The following is an 18,272-nucleotide window of genomic DNA, read 5'->3' on the forward strand; positions in this document are numbered from 1 at the left end:
AATGAAAAATAATTAAATGAAATATAATTATATGATGAAATAGTGAAAATAAATAAAACAATTAAATAGTCATAATTATGACAAAATAAGTATTAGCCTATTATAAGTAGTATTTTTCCATAGGCCTATATATATATATATATATATATATATATATATGAAATTATATATTATATGATGAAAGAATAATGATATAATTATTCTTTCATCATATAATGATATATAATTAAATAATTACACACACAAAAAAAAAATCATATAGAATTATATCTGTCATGTTTGCTGAGAATGACCTAGAACTTTCATATACTCTTTGATCATAAAAATGCATTTAATGTTTGATAGCAAATTCCAGCAGATTTCTATTGGCACTAAAATCACGCGAGCTCCTCCTGAGGATCACGTGGTCAGTCATGAAGAGCGCGAGTGAACGGTGGGCTCATTAAAGTATTTTGGGCAATAATAGGTCTCGGGGGTCTGGAGCTCTTCAGGAAACTCTAGAGCCTCAGGGGGAAGGGGATTCTGGGTAATTTGAACACGTTCCCTCAACCTGGACGAGCGTCCGTCTTTCCCCTCATCCCAAAAAAGGAGAGAGGGATGAGTGTGTGAAAGAGAGGTGCAGTTATACTGAGTGGACCATCGCCAGTCTGCCTTCTCATCAGTGTTTTCATTTACAGATTCAGTGTCTCTGTGAGTGTGAGTATTGATTTTCAAGCTATCATATTTGTAGTTATTTTTCTGCAGTGGTAGTTTCTCTTATTGGTTATATGAGTATGCAGGTATAAATATATTAGAAATAATTTGCACGTCCGTCTGTCTCTCTCGTGGTTTGAAAGATTGATGGCTTTGTTTGTGAGTTTCTGATGTGAAATATTGAAGCAATGACTTGTCGTTTATCATGTTTGTTCATGTGTCTCTATACAAGCGTTTGCTTTGATCCTTTAATGTCAAGGATTCACTTCTGTTGGTGAAAATTGTTTAATGCATTAATCGGATTTGAAAGTTATGATAATGTTGTAAGCAATTCACAAAGAAATGTCTCCTAAAAACGTACTCGGTTACCTAATGTAACCTCGGTTCTCTCTAGAAGAGGGAACGAGTATTGCGTAAGTAGCTTACGCTTCGGGAAAGTTCTTTCTTCGAGATCTGAAGCCAAAAAATTATCCTTAATTTTGCATTTATTGTCAACGCAGTGCAGCAGCAGGCAGACCAAAGCAAGCTGTATAAGCGTGCTCATTGGCTGCCAGGCGGCAACTGCTTAAGCCTATCAGTGAGCCCGGTGTGACGTCACACCCAATGAGGGCGCTTCGCGCCCTCCACACCCTTCTAACCGTCAAGAAGGGTGTGGCCAGTGTGTATATATTGCGGGCTCACAGGCTGAGTTCTGGTTTTCATAGTCTGAAGCGCAAAAGCTCGTGGCGCGTCACGGCAGGTTACGCAATACTCGTTCCCTCTTCTAGAGAGAACCGAGGTTACATTAGGTAACCGAGTACGTTCTCTTACGAGAGGTTCTCTCGTATTGCGTAAGTAGCTTACGCTTCGGGAACCCATTGTCAACGCCGTGCGCGCCGAGCATCCAACACATGAATCCCAGGGAGACCGGGGAAAAACATAACGTTGAAACAGGTGGCCGGTCGGGCCCACACCTGTACTAAGCACTTCACTTCACATAAATGATAGAGCGGCATAGCCGGTCTGTATACATCAGTGGAAATGGTGTGGCCGGCAGCGCGGGCCCACACAGTGCATAAACACGTATAGGGACAGGGAATAGAGCAGAAACACTGGTCTATTTGTGGAAAAGAATCCTTCCCCTGGTGCCAACCAGAAAATTAACCAGTATGTGGACATAGTCTGCGCATAAGCGACTGGGCAGCATACATGCCACTTATACTGATAACAGTTTAGACTGCAGGGCGGGAACTTCCAGGTTATAAAACCTCACGAATGTAGATGGGGAGGCCCAGCCCGCCGCCATACAAATATCGTGAATAGAAATTCCGCTGGACCAGGCCCACGAAGAGGCCATGCCTCTAATGGAGTGGGCTCTGACACCCAAAGGACACTGCAGGTGTTTGGAGGCGTAAGCTGCTGCAATCGCGTCCACTATCCACCTGGGCAGGCTGTTTCGAGGCGGCGAGACCCTTGGTGCGTCCGCCAAAAGAAACAAAGAGCTGCTCGGACCGCCTGAATGCGGCGGAACACGTGATGTAAACTCTCAGCGCCCTTACAGGGCATAGGAGGTTATCACTGTCCCCGTTATCGGATATTGGCAGAGCCGAGAGGGAGATGATTTGTGCCCTAAAGGGGGTACCAATCGCTTTGGGAATATACCCGTGTCTCGGTCTGAGAATGACTTTAGAGTCATTCGGTCCGAACTCAAGACATGCAGGGCTAATAGATAGCGCGTGCAGATCCCCCACGCGTTTTACTGAAGACAGAGCTATCAGAAAAACGGTTTTGAGCGAAAGGTACTTAGGATCCACAGATTCAAGCGGTTCAAAAGGAAAAGCCTTCAGGGCCTCCAGGACCAAGGACAGATCCCAGATAGGAACCGAGGGGGGCCGCGGGGATTCATCCGCCTGGCTCCTCTGAGGAAACGGATAATAAGCTCATTCCTTCCGAATGCCCGGCTGCGCGTCGCCTCAGCGAACGCTGCAATAGCCGCCACATACACTTTGAGCGTGGAAGGGGACCTGCCCTTTTCCAACAGCTCCTGTAGGAAGGAGAGCACTTGCGGAACCCCACATGTGCGTGGATCAAAGCTCTTAGTAGCGCACCATTTAGAGAACACAGACCACTTAGACGCATAGAGCCGTCTCGTTTAGGGAGCTCTAGACTGCGTGATCGTGTTCACGACCCCTTCTGGCAGGTCAACGGGTATCCGTTGATTACCCATGCATGCAGAGACCATCGCTCCGGATGGGGATGCCAGATTGACCCACCGGCTTGAGAGAGGAGATCCTTTCTCACCGGGATCGGCCATGGAGGTGAGTGCGACAGCCTCACCAGCTCTGGGTACCAAATCTGGTTCTCCCAGCGCGGGGCTATAAGGAGCACTGGGTGCTGTGTTTCCCTGATCCTTGTTAAAACCTGTGGTAACAGGGAGATCGGGGGAAAAGCGTACAGCGGGAGGCTGGGCCAGGTCTGGGACAGCGCGTCCTCGCTTTTCGAGAAAAATTTCAGGCAATGAGCGTTGTCTCTCGACGCAAAGAGGTCGACCTCCGCTCTGCCGAATAGGCGCCAGAGAAACTGGACTGTCTGGGGTTGCAGGGACCATTCTCCCGGGGGAATGATGTCTCTGGACAGTCTGTCTGGACCGACATTCAGGTGGCCCGGCACGTGCGCGGCTCTCAGCGAGAGGCGTTCTGTCAGCTTGCACAGGTTCCTGGATCTGACACCGCCCTGTCGGATCACATAGGATACCACGGACATGTTGTCCGAGCGGACTAGCACATGGTGATCCTGTATGAATGGGAGGAAGCGCTTGAGCGCGTTCTCGACCGCTATCATCTCCAAACAGTTTATGTGGAGGCATTTCTCCTGGTCTGACCACAGGCCAAAGACCGGTTTGCCCTCGAAAGAGCGCCCCAACCTGAGGTGGAAGCGTCCGTCGAGATAACTTTGCGGTGTGAGATGGCTCCCATTGTCACTCCCCGCTGGTACCAGTCGGCTGCTAACCAGGGCTTCAGTGCTGAAAACGCAGCTCTGTGAGGCACTCGGGCATTCAGCCAGCGTTGTAGCGGGCGCATACGTAACAGACCCAGCTGAAGCACTGCTGCAGCTGAAGCCATACAACCCAGCATCCTCTGAAATGTCTTGAGAGGTGCGGTGCTGCCCGGCTGGAAGGACGCGGCCAGGTGTCGAATGCAGCGCGCGCGCTGTGTCGACAGGCGGGCCGTCATTGCCACAGTGTCCAGATCCAAACCCAGAAAAGAGGTTGATTGACTGGGCACTAATGAGCTCTTGGTCCAGTTGACCGTGAGCCCCAGGCTGTCCAGGTGGCTTAGAAGCACTGTTCTGTGGGCGAGGAGTTCGGCCTCTGACTGTGCTAGAATTAGCCAATCGTCCAAGTAGTTCAGAATTCGCATTCCCCGACCCCTCAGGGGAGCGAGAGCCGTGTCCATGCACTTCGTAAATGTACGGGGTGCCAACGACAGGCCGAAAGGCAGGACGGTGTACTGATATACCTGACCGTCGAAGGCGAATCTCAAGAATGGCCTGTGACGGGGTATTATCTGGATCTGAAAGTACACGTCTTTTAGATCGAGAGATATAAACCAGTCCCTCGGGCGAATTTGCGCGAGAATTTGCCCGGTTGTGAGCATTTTGAACGGTCTTCTCATAAGAGCCTTGTTCAAACATCTTAGATCCAAAATTGGTCTGAGAACTCCGTCCTTCTTGGGAACGAGGAAATAACGGCTGTAAAAGCCCGACTCGCTCATAGAAGGGGAAACCGGTTCTCTATAGCCCCTTTGCACAGAAGTGTAGCTAATTCTGCTCGAAGTAGATGTGCTACTTCTCCATTCACTCTCGTCTCGGTACGCGCCGAAAGCGCAGGGGGCGGCAAGCGAACTGCAGAGTATAGCCCTTTTTTACTGTGCTTAGCACCCATTCTGATGCGCCTGGAATAGCTTCCCACGCTTTAGAGTGTGAAGCCAGGGACAGAATGGCCTCCGGGCTCTGATCGCCGCGCGTCGCGGGCTCGAGAGCTCGAAACGGAGGGGTGGGCGCAGCGCGCGCGCTCTTGGTGCTTAGATACGGCGGATCGCACGCAGCGATAGCTGGCCGTTTTACACACGGTGTCCCGGCGGCTTGGACGGGGAACATATAGTGTGAGGCGCGACGCGCGAGGGCGGCGTCGGGGCGAAATGTTCGTTAGTATGTGTGAGCGCTCGAAGGCGGGCACAGGACTTACATTTAAAACATGACCGGTCGTGAGAGGCCGTGTGACAGAGCGGGCAGTGAGTAGGTGTGGGCACGGTGAGGTGGACACGTGACCTACTTTTAACACTCGAGCGGCTTCTGCCTGCTTTGTGAGAGTGGGCTCTGTGAGAAACACGGGATTTATAGTGCTTGTGTGCAGGGGTGAACACGGAAACGTGGGCACATTCACTGCATTTGAAACACATACGGCGTGAGCCGTGCAACCAGACATTATGCTCATTTGAGATTTCTCTGGGTCGCCGTGAGAACGGTGGTTGCGCGCAGGCGAGCGGGTAGCTATACCGGCTCGATGACTGCGAAGTAAACATCTGCAGTAGCCGTGGCAACGGGGACTGACAGAGCATGAAGCTTTGACAGTGGTCCAGCCGCAGCGGGACTTAACCGTCTTTTCTTCCCTCGTGTTTAGACGCTCATAAATACTCGAGCACCATGAGTAGGAGTGGTACGAGAGGCGGGTTCATTTTCTGTAAGTAAGAAAAACTGGCCGCGAGCTCGGAGAAGCGAACAGCATAAATTTTTATCTGCCGCGAGAGCCGGGATCGAACTCGGGTCTCTAGCGTGAAAGCCTATGATTCTGCCACTGAACCACAGGGGAGAACACATTACCTTTCATGTTCGTTTGCAGGCGTGCGTGTATAAAACAGGCTCGTTTACTGCAATAGTAATATTTCCAGCCGCCTGAACTTAAGAGGGGACTGAGAAATGTGTGAGAATTGGCGGTTTGTCCGGCCACAGCGGGACTAAAACACTCTCTCTCCTCTTTTCGCCGGTGAGTGAGGCGCGCGCGCGCTGAACGTTGCTCGTGACCGTCCGCTCTGTTATCCCTTGTGAACGGCGCAATCTGCGCGGCCCAACAAGGGGGAGAGCGGGTTCGCTTTCTGTATGTAAGAAAAGCTGGCCGCGAGCTCGGAGAAGCGAACAGCATAAATTATTAACTGCCGCGAGAGCAGGGATCGAACACGGGTCTCTGGCGCGAAAGTCTAATGCTGCGTTCACACCAAACGCGAATATGCGTCTGGCGCGAGTGATTTCAATGTTAAGTCAATGGTAAGACGCGTTTACGCGCGTCTGGAGGTCTTGCGGCGCGAATGAGGCGTTTAGCGCGGCGCGGTAGACGCGAATTCGCCTCATTCGCGCGAACTAGACGCGAATTGAGCGTCTGGCGCGTTTCGCGCGTTAAGCGCGAATTGTGCTTTTTGTGCATCACGCGTTTGACGCGAATTCGCGTCTGCCGCCCGAGTTGAAAAATCTGAACTTCTGCGTCAATTCGCGCCGCGTTAACCAATCAGGAGCCTGCCTGCTTGCTGCTGTCACGTGGTGAACTGACAGTTTAATGTTATTTTATGTTTGGCCTCAATAAATTATTTTGTAATATGACTAAAATGCACAACAAAGCAAATCTTTCACATAAAAACTCGATTTCAATATGAGAGATAGCCTACTCATTTGTATTGAATGCTATTTATTCCATATCTATTCTAGATTAGCCTATATGAAACTTTATTAATCTAATGTAAAGACACCAAACACAATTAAGTGTATAAAAACTTTTCAAAAAAAATAACAGGACAGGTTTCACTTTTGGAGGCTGCCTCCATTTATTATCAAAACAAAAATAAATGACAGATTAGGTGCGGGAGAGGGTGAACCTCGCGCCGGGCTTTACAGCGCGGGCTCGTCAGGCAGCGACCACTCGAGGCTGAGGCTTTATACGGCCTACGCTGTCCTCGTCAGCGTCCTCACCGTTAGGTCCACCAAACCTACCTCCTGGAGCAAATTGTGAAACTCCTGAAACCCTCCGGAGGGTTTGGTGGACCCGAGTACAGCGACGATGTCCCCTACGCAGCTGTTTCTGCTCTTCAGATCATATAAGAGCGGTGACTCTCTCGATTAATGCTATTGCTAATGCTCGATAAACATCTAAAAAAGATGGCCGCCAACAGCTTAGAAACTTTCGCCCCCTGACTTCGCCTTTGACGCGCGTAAATTTCGCTTCAAACTTTTGATTTTACGCGCGTCAATTTCACTCTTGACGCGCGAATGTACACAAAGTGGTCACGCGTATAACTAGACGCGGCAGGCGCGAATTTTGACGCAGATTCGCGTTTGGTGTGAACGATTCCGCCACTGAGCCACAGGGGAGAATACAATAGCTTTCGGTTAGAGCGAGCATATAACAGAGCGTCATGTCTTGTGACGGCGTTTGCTTGCAGGCGTGCGTGTATTTATAACAGGCTCGTACACTGCGATATGAACAATTCCAGTCGCCTGAACTTAAGAGGGGACTGAGAAATGGAGGTAGGTCCGGCCACAGCGGGACGAAAACACTCTGTTCTCCTTTTCGCCGGTGAGTGACGCGCGAGGACGGAGTAGCTTTCTTGTAACGTAAAGAGAGCTCCGAGACCATCCGCTTCTGCCATCCCTTGTGAGCGGCGCAGTAGCGCGGCTCGAACAGAGGGAGAGTGTTTATCTCATTCGCCTCATCCCCTGACGCGGCGGCGGCGCGGGCGAGAGCCGGCGGTTGAGCGGCCGGGAGGGGGGGCGGAGAGGGCGAGAGAGAAGCTCGAGGGAGAGGTTCCGGCGAGCTCCTCAGTCACAACAGTCTCCGGTGGTCTCTGCGAGCGGCGCTTCTTCTTGCGCGGCCCGGCAGGGACAGGCGGAGCGACAGCTTGGTCGAAAACTTCAAGTCGAGCCCGCAGGGTCGACATTGAAAGTTCCTCGCACTCGGGGCAGCCGCCCGTAGAGAGTGTGGTGGCGGCGTGCTCGCGGCCCAGGCAGAGAGCGCAGAAGAGGTGGCGGTCTCCGTTGCTGAGCGGGGCGCGGCACGAGCCGCAGGAAAAACGAGGTATTTTGACAAAAACGCCTCGTGCTCTTTTAGAACAGTGAGAGAAAGTGTGTGTCGCAGGGCGAACACACACAGCAGTAATAAAAGGATATGTCGCCGGATAGCGTAGCAGGCACGGATGGCTGAAGGCGGCGAAGGGCGGCCGGCTTCCTCAGGCGCTGTCCTAAGCTTGCTGGTCGCTGGTTTCGACGGCGGCGGCTTCTCAAGATCCAGCGATGCGAAGAGCTTCGCTGAAAACAAGAAAATCAGAACTCAGCCTGTGAGCCCGCAATATATACACACTGGCCACACCCTTCTTGACGGTTAGAAGGGTGTGGAGGGCGCGAAGCGCTCTCATTGGGTGTGACGTCACACCGGGCTCACTGATAAGCTTAAGCAGTTGCCGCCTGGCAGCCAATGAGCACGCTTATACAGCTTGCTTTGGTCTGCCTGCTGCTGCACTGCGTTGACAATAAATGCAAAATTAAGGATAATTTTTTGGCTTCAGATCTCGAAGAAAGAGAACTTTCCCGAAGCGTAAGCTACTTACGCAATACGAGAGAACCTCTCGTAAGAGAACAAACGTGAATGGAAAAAGTTAATACTTTTATTAGGAAAGGACACATTAAATTGATCAAAAGTGATAGAAAAGACATTCACATTGTTGCCAAAAAAAAAAAAAGAATGTTTCGAATAAATGCTGTTCTTTCAACATTCTATTCATCAAAGAATCATGAAATAAATGTATATCACAGTTTCCAGTAAAATATTAAGCAGCAGAACTGTTTTAAGCATTGATAATCATCATAAATGTTTCTTGAGCATCAAATCATCATATTAGAATGATTTCTGAAGGATCATGTGACACTGAAGACTGGAGTAATGATGCTGAAAATACAGCTTTGATCACAGGAATAAATTACATTTTAAAATATATTACAATAGAAAACAGTTATTCTAAATAGTAATAATATTTCACATTTTTACTGTATTTTTCATCCGATAAATGCAGACTTGGTGAGCAGAATAGACTTATTTTAAAAACATAGTCAAACTTACATCCCCAAATTTATATACTCAAGAACAAATATTATTGTGATGTATACTTAATTAAATGTACTTAATTGTTATTTTATATTTTATATTTACAGTTGGCTCCTGATAATTATATTAGGATTTAAAATGTCATAAAAATGTATGATCCTCATGTTGAGGGTATTTTCATTTTGCAAATTCTATTTTATTTTCATTTTGAATAGAAATATGACCCAAAATGAGTGTTACTGTATACCCACAGTGTCTGCAGTATTTCTACTCGTTAACTACTGTCTGAGATGTGGATATTTCAGACACTGAACGAGCTCTTGTTGTCCCGTGTGCAGGTGAAGTCCTCGTCCACAATGGCCGGTCCGGATCCAGCGCTCCCAGACTCTTTCACTCCGAGTTCGAGCAGCGTTTACTCGGATCAGTTCAGTTTTTACTCTATGGACCATAACGTTCCTGGACTTTCTAAGGTCATCTTAGACAAACTCAACATGAAAGACTACAAAGATTACAGGTGAGAAACACACATAGAGTGAAATGAGTTTGTAGCCTTCAGATGTTGTCACTCACTCTCACTCTCTCTCACTCTCTCTCTCTCTCTCTCTCTCTCTCTCTCTCACTCTCTCTCACTCTCTCTCTCTCTCTCTCTCTCACTCTCACTCTCTCTCACTCTCTCTCTCTCTCTCTCTCTCTCTCACTCTCTCTCTCTCTCTCTCTCTCTCTCTCTCTCTCTCTCTCTCTCTCTCTCTCTCTCTCTCTCTCTCTCTCAGGGCAGCATTGGAGGGAAAAGGAAAGGTGGGCTTTCGCTCTTACAAAGAAATGTTTAAAAATCTAGAAGACACGTTTAAATTCTGTGCCTGCTGCTCCAAACTACCGTCCAACCTTCCAGATCCTAAAGCGCTCAAACGCTGCATCAAGTGAGTGTGAAGCACCGGTGACAAGAAGGGGAACAGAGTTATAAAATGGAAACCAGGGACATAGTTCACTTTTTTAACACGATTGCTCTGATAATGGAAGCCAAAATTCAGCACATGAGAAAATACATCAAGCTTTTTGTAAACGGTTATTATGACATAACAAGCTGAAATTATGACAAGTCAAAATTATGACAAAAAGTCAAAATAATGACATAAAAAGCCATTACAACATTGGAAAGTCAATATTATGACAAAAAGTCAAAATATTCTGGCTTGAAAAGTCATGACAAGAAGAGAAAATTATGACTTTAAAAATCATAATAATTACTTTAAAAAGTCAAAATTATTACACAAAAAGTCATGATTTTGACATAAAAAGTTGAAAAGACAAAATTATGACTTTAAAAATCATACTTTAAAAATCATAATTATTACTTTAAAAAGTCAAAATTATGACAAAAGTCAACATTCTAAGTTACAAAGCTCTATTATCACATAATCACATATCAAAATTTTGTATTAAATTATGACAGAAAAAGTCAAAATTACAGTCATAATTAAGGCAAAAAGTCGAAATTGACCAAAACAATCATAATTATGACAGAAAAAGTCAAAATTATGCCATAAAAAAATCATTATGCCAAAAAAAGTGAAATTATGTTGACTTTAATCTCATATTTAAATCATATTTATGATTTTTATTTCATAATTAATATTTACTAAAGCATGTCTTTTTCTTATGTGATGGAACTGGGCTTCCACAGGTATCCGGCAGGTCATGTTGGTCGGGCTTTTGCAGTGTTTTTGTGGAGTGTTTTGAACATGTGGTAAAGCAGGGACATAAAACAGCAGAAATAGGGACGTCTGGTCACTCTAGTCTCAGTCTGTCAATAATCCCTCTATCCCACACAGCTGTTGCTGTCTCTCCTGTCCTCCTGAAGACTTCTGCCCTCACATTATCACCCGCTTATTAATATACATACAAATCTAATGCCAGATGTTAACACCTCTATCTGAACACCAGAGATAATGCTATGTGCTAACACGCTAACCCAACCCTCATGCTAACACCTCAGCGCCACTAATGATGAACTATTAAACAATTCATCAAGTGGTACAACCTGTTCGAAACCACAGTAATCGTAGTTTAACTATGGTATTTGTAGTGAATCACAAAAAATAACTATGGTTTTACTACAAGAACCATAATTTAACTATGATACTTGTAGTAAAACCATAGTGACTGCAGCACGCAGCAAAATAAGCCATTGTTTTTGATTTTTTTGGAAAAATATAGCAACCACAAAATTACTAAGCAAGTAAGCTCAGGTTAATTGTTGTAAAATCCTAGTATAAAAATTATCGTAGCCTAGCCATTGCAACCCTGTTTTTGGTACTTTTATATTAGTGAATGGCACGTCTGACCCCAAATGTCCCTGATGTTGTTCAGTTCACACTGTTCTGGCTCAGAAGAATAAGACACTGCAAAGATCCGACCACAGACATTCAGCTAAAAATAGCAGACCGTTCACTGAGTGCTGAGTAAAGCTGGAGGCCAGTTGGGTTTCTTCCATTCAGGCTTTCATTGAACGACTGCTGAGATTCCCAGCGTCAGCTCACACACACACACACACACACACACATGAGAGATCTCACATTCCTCCAATAATGGTCCAGCCGTAAACCTTACTTAAGAAGTCACTCTATTGAGAGTTCAGTGATGGTTTAAATAAAATATCAAAAATAAAATGATTTATGTGTGCATGTGTGTATATATATATATATATATATATATATATATATATATATATATATATAATATTAATGCATGTAATGCATACATACATATATATACATACACATATATATATATATACACACACACACACGTGCACACACACTGTCTAGGCCAAAAAAAAAATTCTGTTTGGATTTAAATAAGCAAAAGCTTAAGAGTCTATGATTGGATCATTATTGCAGTGATTATTATGTTTCTAGCATGTTATATGTTTGGCAACAGTTCTTCTAACTCTAACTGATGGAGTGTGTAGCTTTTCATTTCTGAAACAACCACGTATGAAGAACATCATGTTCATATTCCAGGATGACAATGTCCAGATTCATCAGGCTCAGATTGTGAAAGAATGGTTGTGAAAAGCTTGAAGAATCATTTTCTCACATGAATCCAGAGCTTAAATTCATTGAAAGTGTTTGGGATGTGCTGGAGGAGACTTTACAGAGTGCTGGACTCTTGCACTGACAACACAAGATCTTGATGGAAATAACATCACAACATTTATTTCCATCAATGAAATTGGTTTATTTCCTGATGAATCCTGACATTGTCATCCTGGAATATGAACATGATGTTCTTCATACATGATTGTTTCAGAAATGAAAAGCTACACACTCCATCAGTTAGAGTTAGAAGAACTGTTGCCAAACATATAACATGTTAGAAACATAATAATAACTATACCAAATATACTAAGCAATAACTAACCAACATTTTGGTTATATAAAATATACAACATATTATATTTTTTAATATACAGTATATAATAAGATCTATCATCTTAACATAGTTGGTTATGTCTCCTTTTGTCTCTGCCGGCTGTTCTCTTAAAACCCGATCTGATTTTTTTAGCCTTTGTGCAGAGGGGAAATGTTTACGACAAGGTCACACACACCACATGATGCGCCAACACAATAAAAACTTAAAGTCCTGAAATGATGAGGGCAGCTTCTAAAAACAGCACAGACCTTTTAATCTTTCTGTTCAAACCTTGACTCGTAATGACATTATGTAATATGTTTAGTGCTAGAACTCTTTAACTTCTGTTTTTGTGTGTGCTTTGTCGTCTCAGGTGTCTAAATGTGTATTACTGCAGTAAAGACTGTCAGAAGAAAGACTGGTCTTTGCATAAGAAGTTCTGTAAAATGCTGCACAAGGTCTCCATCGACAGGCTGGTGGAGTGGCTCGTTCACACGGGTGAGAGAGAACAGCGGATGGGGTTGCTAGGGAGTCGTGAGTGGTTGCTAAGTAGTGTTCTGTCAATCATCCTGTGGTCCAATAGGAGATCTTCCTTTCCCAACGGAGGTGTGGTCTCGTCCCGCTAAAGACGTCAGGTGTTGGGATGATTGGGTCTCAATGCAAGGAGATCTGACACCCCGTCTGGAGCCGATCATGTCCGGGAAAAACATGACAGATCTCTGGACCAATTGCTGCAGGCCGAGGCCCGAGGAGGCGGAGCTTCGTGAGTCTGTGTGGCGGATGTGCAGCGAGTTCTTCTCTCGGCCCCTGACGGTGGGCCTCGGGATTCAAATGACCTGTCTGGACCCGTATTCCCGGCCTCTGACCGTACATCTAGTGGGAGCCGGTCACAACGAGACGCTGGGAGCCAGAGTCACAGACATGGACGAGCTCAGCCGCATGTTCCCGGGCCACCAGGGGCTGGAGGTGGTGATGGTGGGGCCCGAGGTCATCCAGGGGCCCATCATGAGGCCTCCGCTGAGGGCGTTCGGACCCCGGGGAAGAGTTTACATCAGCGCTTACAAGGGCCTTTATCACCAGTTCTGGGAGGAGGTCGTGGAGAAAGGAGAAGCAGCCAAACCAGATCTAGTGGTTGGATTTCACCCAGGTACAAACTAACCTCCCAAACACATCCATACTCCGGAAACTAACACTATCGTTTCTGGTCATTTAAATAAAGCTCAAATAAATTAAAATATAAATATTACATAAAACATTTTTTTGCTGAAATAAATAAGCTTAAGTTGAAGTACTAAAATGACTAAAACTGAAATAGAAATTAATTAAAGCAAAATATTATTGAATGCTGTAATATTGCATAAATACTAAAATAATGAGTAACATTTGATTAGACATGTGTAAAATGAGTCGTTAACCTAAAGACTACATTTTAAATACATCTTCTAAAATCTTTTACAGTTGTTTTTTTGTCAACTTTTAGATGTGTATTAGCATATTAAAGACTTCAATAGTGTTATTTTAGTATTATTTATATACTATTATAGTATTTATTGATCATTTTAATCTTTTATTTTCAGCTTCAGCTTTCTTCATTTCAGTTTTCGTTATGTGCTTTTGTCATTTTAATTCTCTTAATTCATATTTATTTCAGTTTCAGTTTTAATTTTAATAATTTTATTACTTCAACTTATTTTATTTCCAAAGCAGCATTTCTTACTTTCATTTAATTTTTTTATTTTTTTTAGTTTAGATTTTTCAGTATTTAATCTAAATATAATGTTTTTTAATGAATGAAAGCTAATTCTTAATAGTTTTAGTTAACAATACCAACACTGGTCCTCAATGCTAACACTAATGCTAATAAGGCCCGTTCACACCAAGAACGATAACTATAAAGATAACTATAACGATAACTATATTAGCATCCACACCAGCGTTATATAGTTCTGTTCATTCTGCAGTTTATGTCGTCTGTCGCTTTAAATGCTCGAGCTCTTTAAAGCAGAATGGATTCTGATTGGCTGTTAAAGTTTTTATCGCTCATCAACTGGAGAAAAAGCACACTTATGTAAATAATTGAAAATAATTAGCATTAATTAACTAAATATTTCACTACAAAAAAAGAAGCAAAAACTCAATTTAAAGGGGTGATGAACTGAGAAATCAAATTTTCCTTGAGCTTTTGACATATAAAAGGTCATCATACTATAAGAATATCCTGTAAGTTTCAGAACTGAAAACTTCCTTGTTAGTGACACCAGGCACAGCGAACGACAGGGTTTTCAAAGTGGGGATCTATGAGGTCAAAGGGTATCAAACCCCGCCTCCGCAGAAGAAGATCAACGCCTACTTCAACACTGCCTGTTTAGCCACGCCCACCGATTCACGCATTACATGAAACTCATTATAACATGCAAAACTGTTATCCAATCATAGCAGTGGGCGTTTACTTCCAAGTCTTCAATGCGACACGCCCATAAAAACCGAGCGTTTCAGGAGCTAGGCTCAAAACCAGGGTAGAAAATGATGTTTTTGAATGTAAAAACCAAGCGAACGTCATAAGTTGACCTCAGACAACAATATAAAAATATTTAAAAAGCCGGTTCATGACCCCTTTAATCAGCGAGTCTTTTTTAAACCAGTTCATTGAAATGAATAGCATATTTGGTGTTGAGAGAGATTTGACTTTCACTGGTTCTGTTGTCTTTGTGTTCAGACGTTTGACCCTTTGAGCTCCGGTGGGGGGGGGGGGGGGTGGGGGGGGTCAGTTTCCATCTATAGCATCAGACGGACGTTTCTTTTAGGGAGATTCACTCAGTAGACAGGTGCCACTTCACCAGCGCTGTAATTCATCTCTCCGTCTGACTTTTACTAGCCGTGATATATATAACAGCTGAGAGTTTGAGAGATCCCTGAGAGGTTTACCAGAATGACCAACCAGTCACATACACACGGACATGATAGAAGAGACTGAACAACTTCATATTTTAGCAGTAACAGTTAGTGTAGTGGTTACAGTCCAGGCTGCTCACCAGAGGGTTGCTGGTTCTAATCCTGCGAGATCAGATGTACGATGAGCTCTAACTGAGGATTATCTCTGTAATAAGTGAACTGAGAGTCACTTTGAATCAAAGCATCTGTTAAATGACCTGTTACTTATTTACTTAGCAGTAATATTAACACTTGCAGAGTGACACATGCAAGTAAAAACTGTGACAGACGCTTGTGTCCTTCCAACTTTTACCAGGCTTTATTTCCTCCTTAAATGTCGAATTCTTAGTGTTCAATCACTAAAATATACGTACTTAAAATAAATTAAACATTCACTGAACTGAAATAAAATCAAATATAAACTTACAGCTAGTATATAATCTAAATATTACAGCTTTGATGTACCTTGTCACTTACTAAAATAAATAAAAATAAAAACCATAGACATATTAAAAAAAAAAAAAAAAAAATTGATAAAAAGCACAAAACAAAAACTAAAATTAAAATGAACAATATGAAAATACAAACTAATTCAAGATAAAAACAGTATCTCAGTGACACTGCTTCTAAGCTGGTCATTTTTCTCAACTCACTTTCCTTTGTGACAAAACATCCATTTTGGACGGACATCATCATCGTGCTGAAAACCATAATTCATAGAGTAGTGACAAACACACATCGCTCCATCATTCACACCCCTGTATAGCACTGCTAGGTCCCTGACAGCACTTGTCAACTTTAAATCTGCTCATATCCAGACACACACGACAACACATCTAATCTGGGAAGAGAGGATATACTCGCTATCAATCATAAAGTAGAGACAAACAAAGACGGAGATTATCCAGCTAAACTCTCTTTGTGTGTGATTTGATGGATCTCTCAGCGCCTGTCCTCTGTTTCATGCAGGGTTTCACGCGTCTCAGGGTTTAGGACAGGGCTGGCTGCCCACCTTACTGCTGCTCAGAGACTATAACATCCCATCCATGTTCACTATGTTCAAGTAGGTGACACACAGACATACTCGAATTAAGTGTTTACATGGCATGCATATTCCAGAGCTTTGAAATAAGATTTATTTTTTTAATCTTTTCATGCAACCCAACCCAAAGTCATGGGTTTGATTCCAGGGAGTGCATGAAAATAATATATGCATTGAAATGCAATGCATGTCCCTTGTCTAAAATTACACCAATCAGAGTCGAAAAAAGCTAATAGCTCTTTAGCTCCGCCCACTTTAACATTTGGGCGGTGGGCGGAGCCAGAAAGTGACAGCTGGATGCTTGTTTTCGCAACGGATTACAAAAAAATAAAGTTTATATCTCCCAATTCTGACTTTTTCCTTGCAATTCTGAGTATAGATCTCACAATCAGACTTGCAAGATACAAACTCGCATTTCTGATTTTTTATTCTTAGAATTGTGAGATATAAACTCAGAATTGCGAGGAAAATAAGTCAGAATTGTGATATAAAAATGTTATAGGTTTAAATGTTATTTCATGTAGTCACTGTAGGGCTAATACATATATAGCTCTGAACAGCTGTTTGGATTTAAAAGCTTAAGAGTCTAGGATTGGATCATTATTGCAGTGATTATTATGTTTCTAGCATGTTTTTGGCAACAGTTCTTCTATCTCTAACTGATGGAGTGTGTAGCTTTTCATTTCTGAAACAATCATGTATGAAGAACATCATGTTCATATTCCAGGATGACAATGTCAGGATTCATCAGGAAATAAACCAATTTCATTGATGGAAATAAATGTTGTGATGTTGTTTCCATCAAGATCTTGTGTTGTCAATGCAAGAGTCCAGCACTCTGTAAAGTCTCCTCCAGCACATCCCAAACACTTTCAATGAATTTAAGCTCTGGATTCATGTGAGAAAATGATTCTTCAAGCTTTTCACAACCATTCTTTCACAATCTGAGCCTGATGAATCTGGACACTGTCATCCTGGAATATGAACATGATGTTCTTCATACATGATTGTTTCAGAAACTACTGTCCATGACTGTCAGTCATCATCTCTGCTGTGTCTCTCGGTTGCAGTGATGCAGAGCTGCAGTATTCCTTGCAGATTCTCAAAGAACTTGAGATGGACGTTAAAGACGCCGGACCGAATCCCTTCAGCTCCCAGAAACCCGAGCAGGCCCAGAGCAGGCCAAACAAACCCCCCAGTTACTGCAACGCTTTTTATATTTACTTTCAGGGTCTGTTAGAGACACAACAGGAGGAAGAGTAGATTTACAGAGACCTTCGCTTTCTGAATGCATTTCTCACAAAAGTCACCACATGTCCTTACTCTTTGGACATCAGTCACATCTTTAAAAAGTCACAAATAATATCCTGTTAGAGCCATCTTAATTTCCTTTGAGTTGTCTGACTTAGAGTTATTTAATGAGAGGGTGAAATTTCTATTTACCTTTTTTTCTCATCTCTTTGAGCTGAATACCTTCCCCTAGTGTTGCAAACCGGTCACTGCACCTACATAACACACCTGTAGCGTCCTGCTTAAAGGGATTTAGTAGTCAGCCCAAGATGCCTGTCAGTAAAAAACAAACATTTTTAAACCACATGGCGATAGGTTTTCAGTTTTATTTTTATTTTCTCTTTGGACAAAATCTTGTATGGAAATAAATAGGTTATACTTAGGCTACCTCAAGCGTGTTGACTGGATACTGGCTAGCACATACACTAAAATGAAAATATTACATATTACAGTTTATTATGCGATTACAGTATTTATTTTAAGAAATGTTTCAAGAAACAAATGTTTAATCTAAAACTGCTGTTATTTGCAGCACAATTTATTAAACGTTAGCGCCCTCTAGTGCTGAAATCTGCCATTTTCTTTATTCGCTCATATGATATTAACTATATTATCTTATATTATTTTAATTATGAGTTTTTAATTTTAAAACAAAAGGTCTGTTTTAATTCCCGAGTCAGAACTTGTGTCAGAGTGTGTATTATCCCTGTTTTATAATTTAGATTATTTATTTGATATGGAAGAAGTATTCTGAAGCTAATAAATTTATATAAGCAAATAAAA

General features: G+C 43.1%; 1 protein-coding gene across 2 annotated transcripts; it reads left to right on the plus strand.

Moving 5' to 3' along the window:
* The first annotated feature begins 554 nt into the window (after nucleotides 1-554).
* On the plus strand, nucleotides 555-18,265 carry LOC311075633 (MSS51 mitochondrial translational activator). Of its 2 annotated transcripts, none has more exons than XM_084103174.1 (7): nucleotides 555-696; nucleotides 9,154-9,329; nucleotides 9,586-9,732; nucleotides 12,600-12,724; nucleotides 12,810-13,373; nucleotides 16,127-16,220; nucleotides 17,270-18,265. In XM_084103174.1, exons 2-7 carry the CDS (start codon nucleotides 9,172-9,174, stop codon nucleotides 17,460-17,462), a joined length of 1,281 nt encoding a protein of 426 aa, XP_083959300.1. In that variant the 5' UTR covers nucleotides 555-696; nucleotides 9,154-9,171; the 3' UTR covers nucleotides 17,463-18,265. The 2 variants fall into 2 exon arrangements, with proteins under 2 accessions (XP_083959300.1, XP_083959301.1); XM_084103175.1 differs by having other exon boundaries at nucleotides 582-690.
* The last annotated feature ends 7 nt before the right edge of the window (nucleotides 18,266-18,272 follow it).

Source organism: Abramis brama (assembly GCF_963993115.1).
Source record: "Abramis brama genome assembly, chromosome: 24".
In the NCBI taxonomy this organism is placed as follows: domain Eukaryota; kingdom Metazoa; phylum Chordata; class Actinopteri; order Cypriniformes; family Leuciscidae; genus Abramis; species Abramis brama.

Bases quoted from the DNA above. Each gene is read 5' to 3' on its own strand.
- LOC311075633 (XM_084103174.1), top strand. From the start codon at position 9,172: ATGGCCGGTCCGGATCCAGCGCTCCCAGACTCTTTCACTCCGAGTTCG. The intron at 9,733-12,599 runs GTGAGTGTGAAG...TTGTCGTCTCAG, and splicing joins GCGCTCAAACGCTGCATCAA to GTGTCTAAATGTGTATTACT. The intron at 16,221-17,269 runs GTAGGTGACACA...TCTCGGTTGCAG, and splicing joins TCCATGTTCACTATGTTCAA to TGATGCAGAGCTGCAGTATT.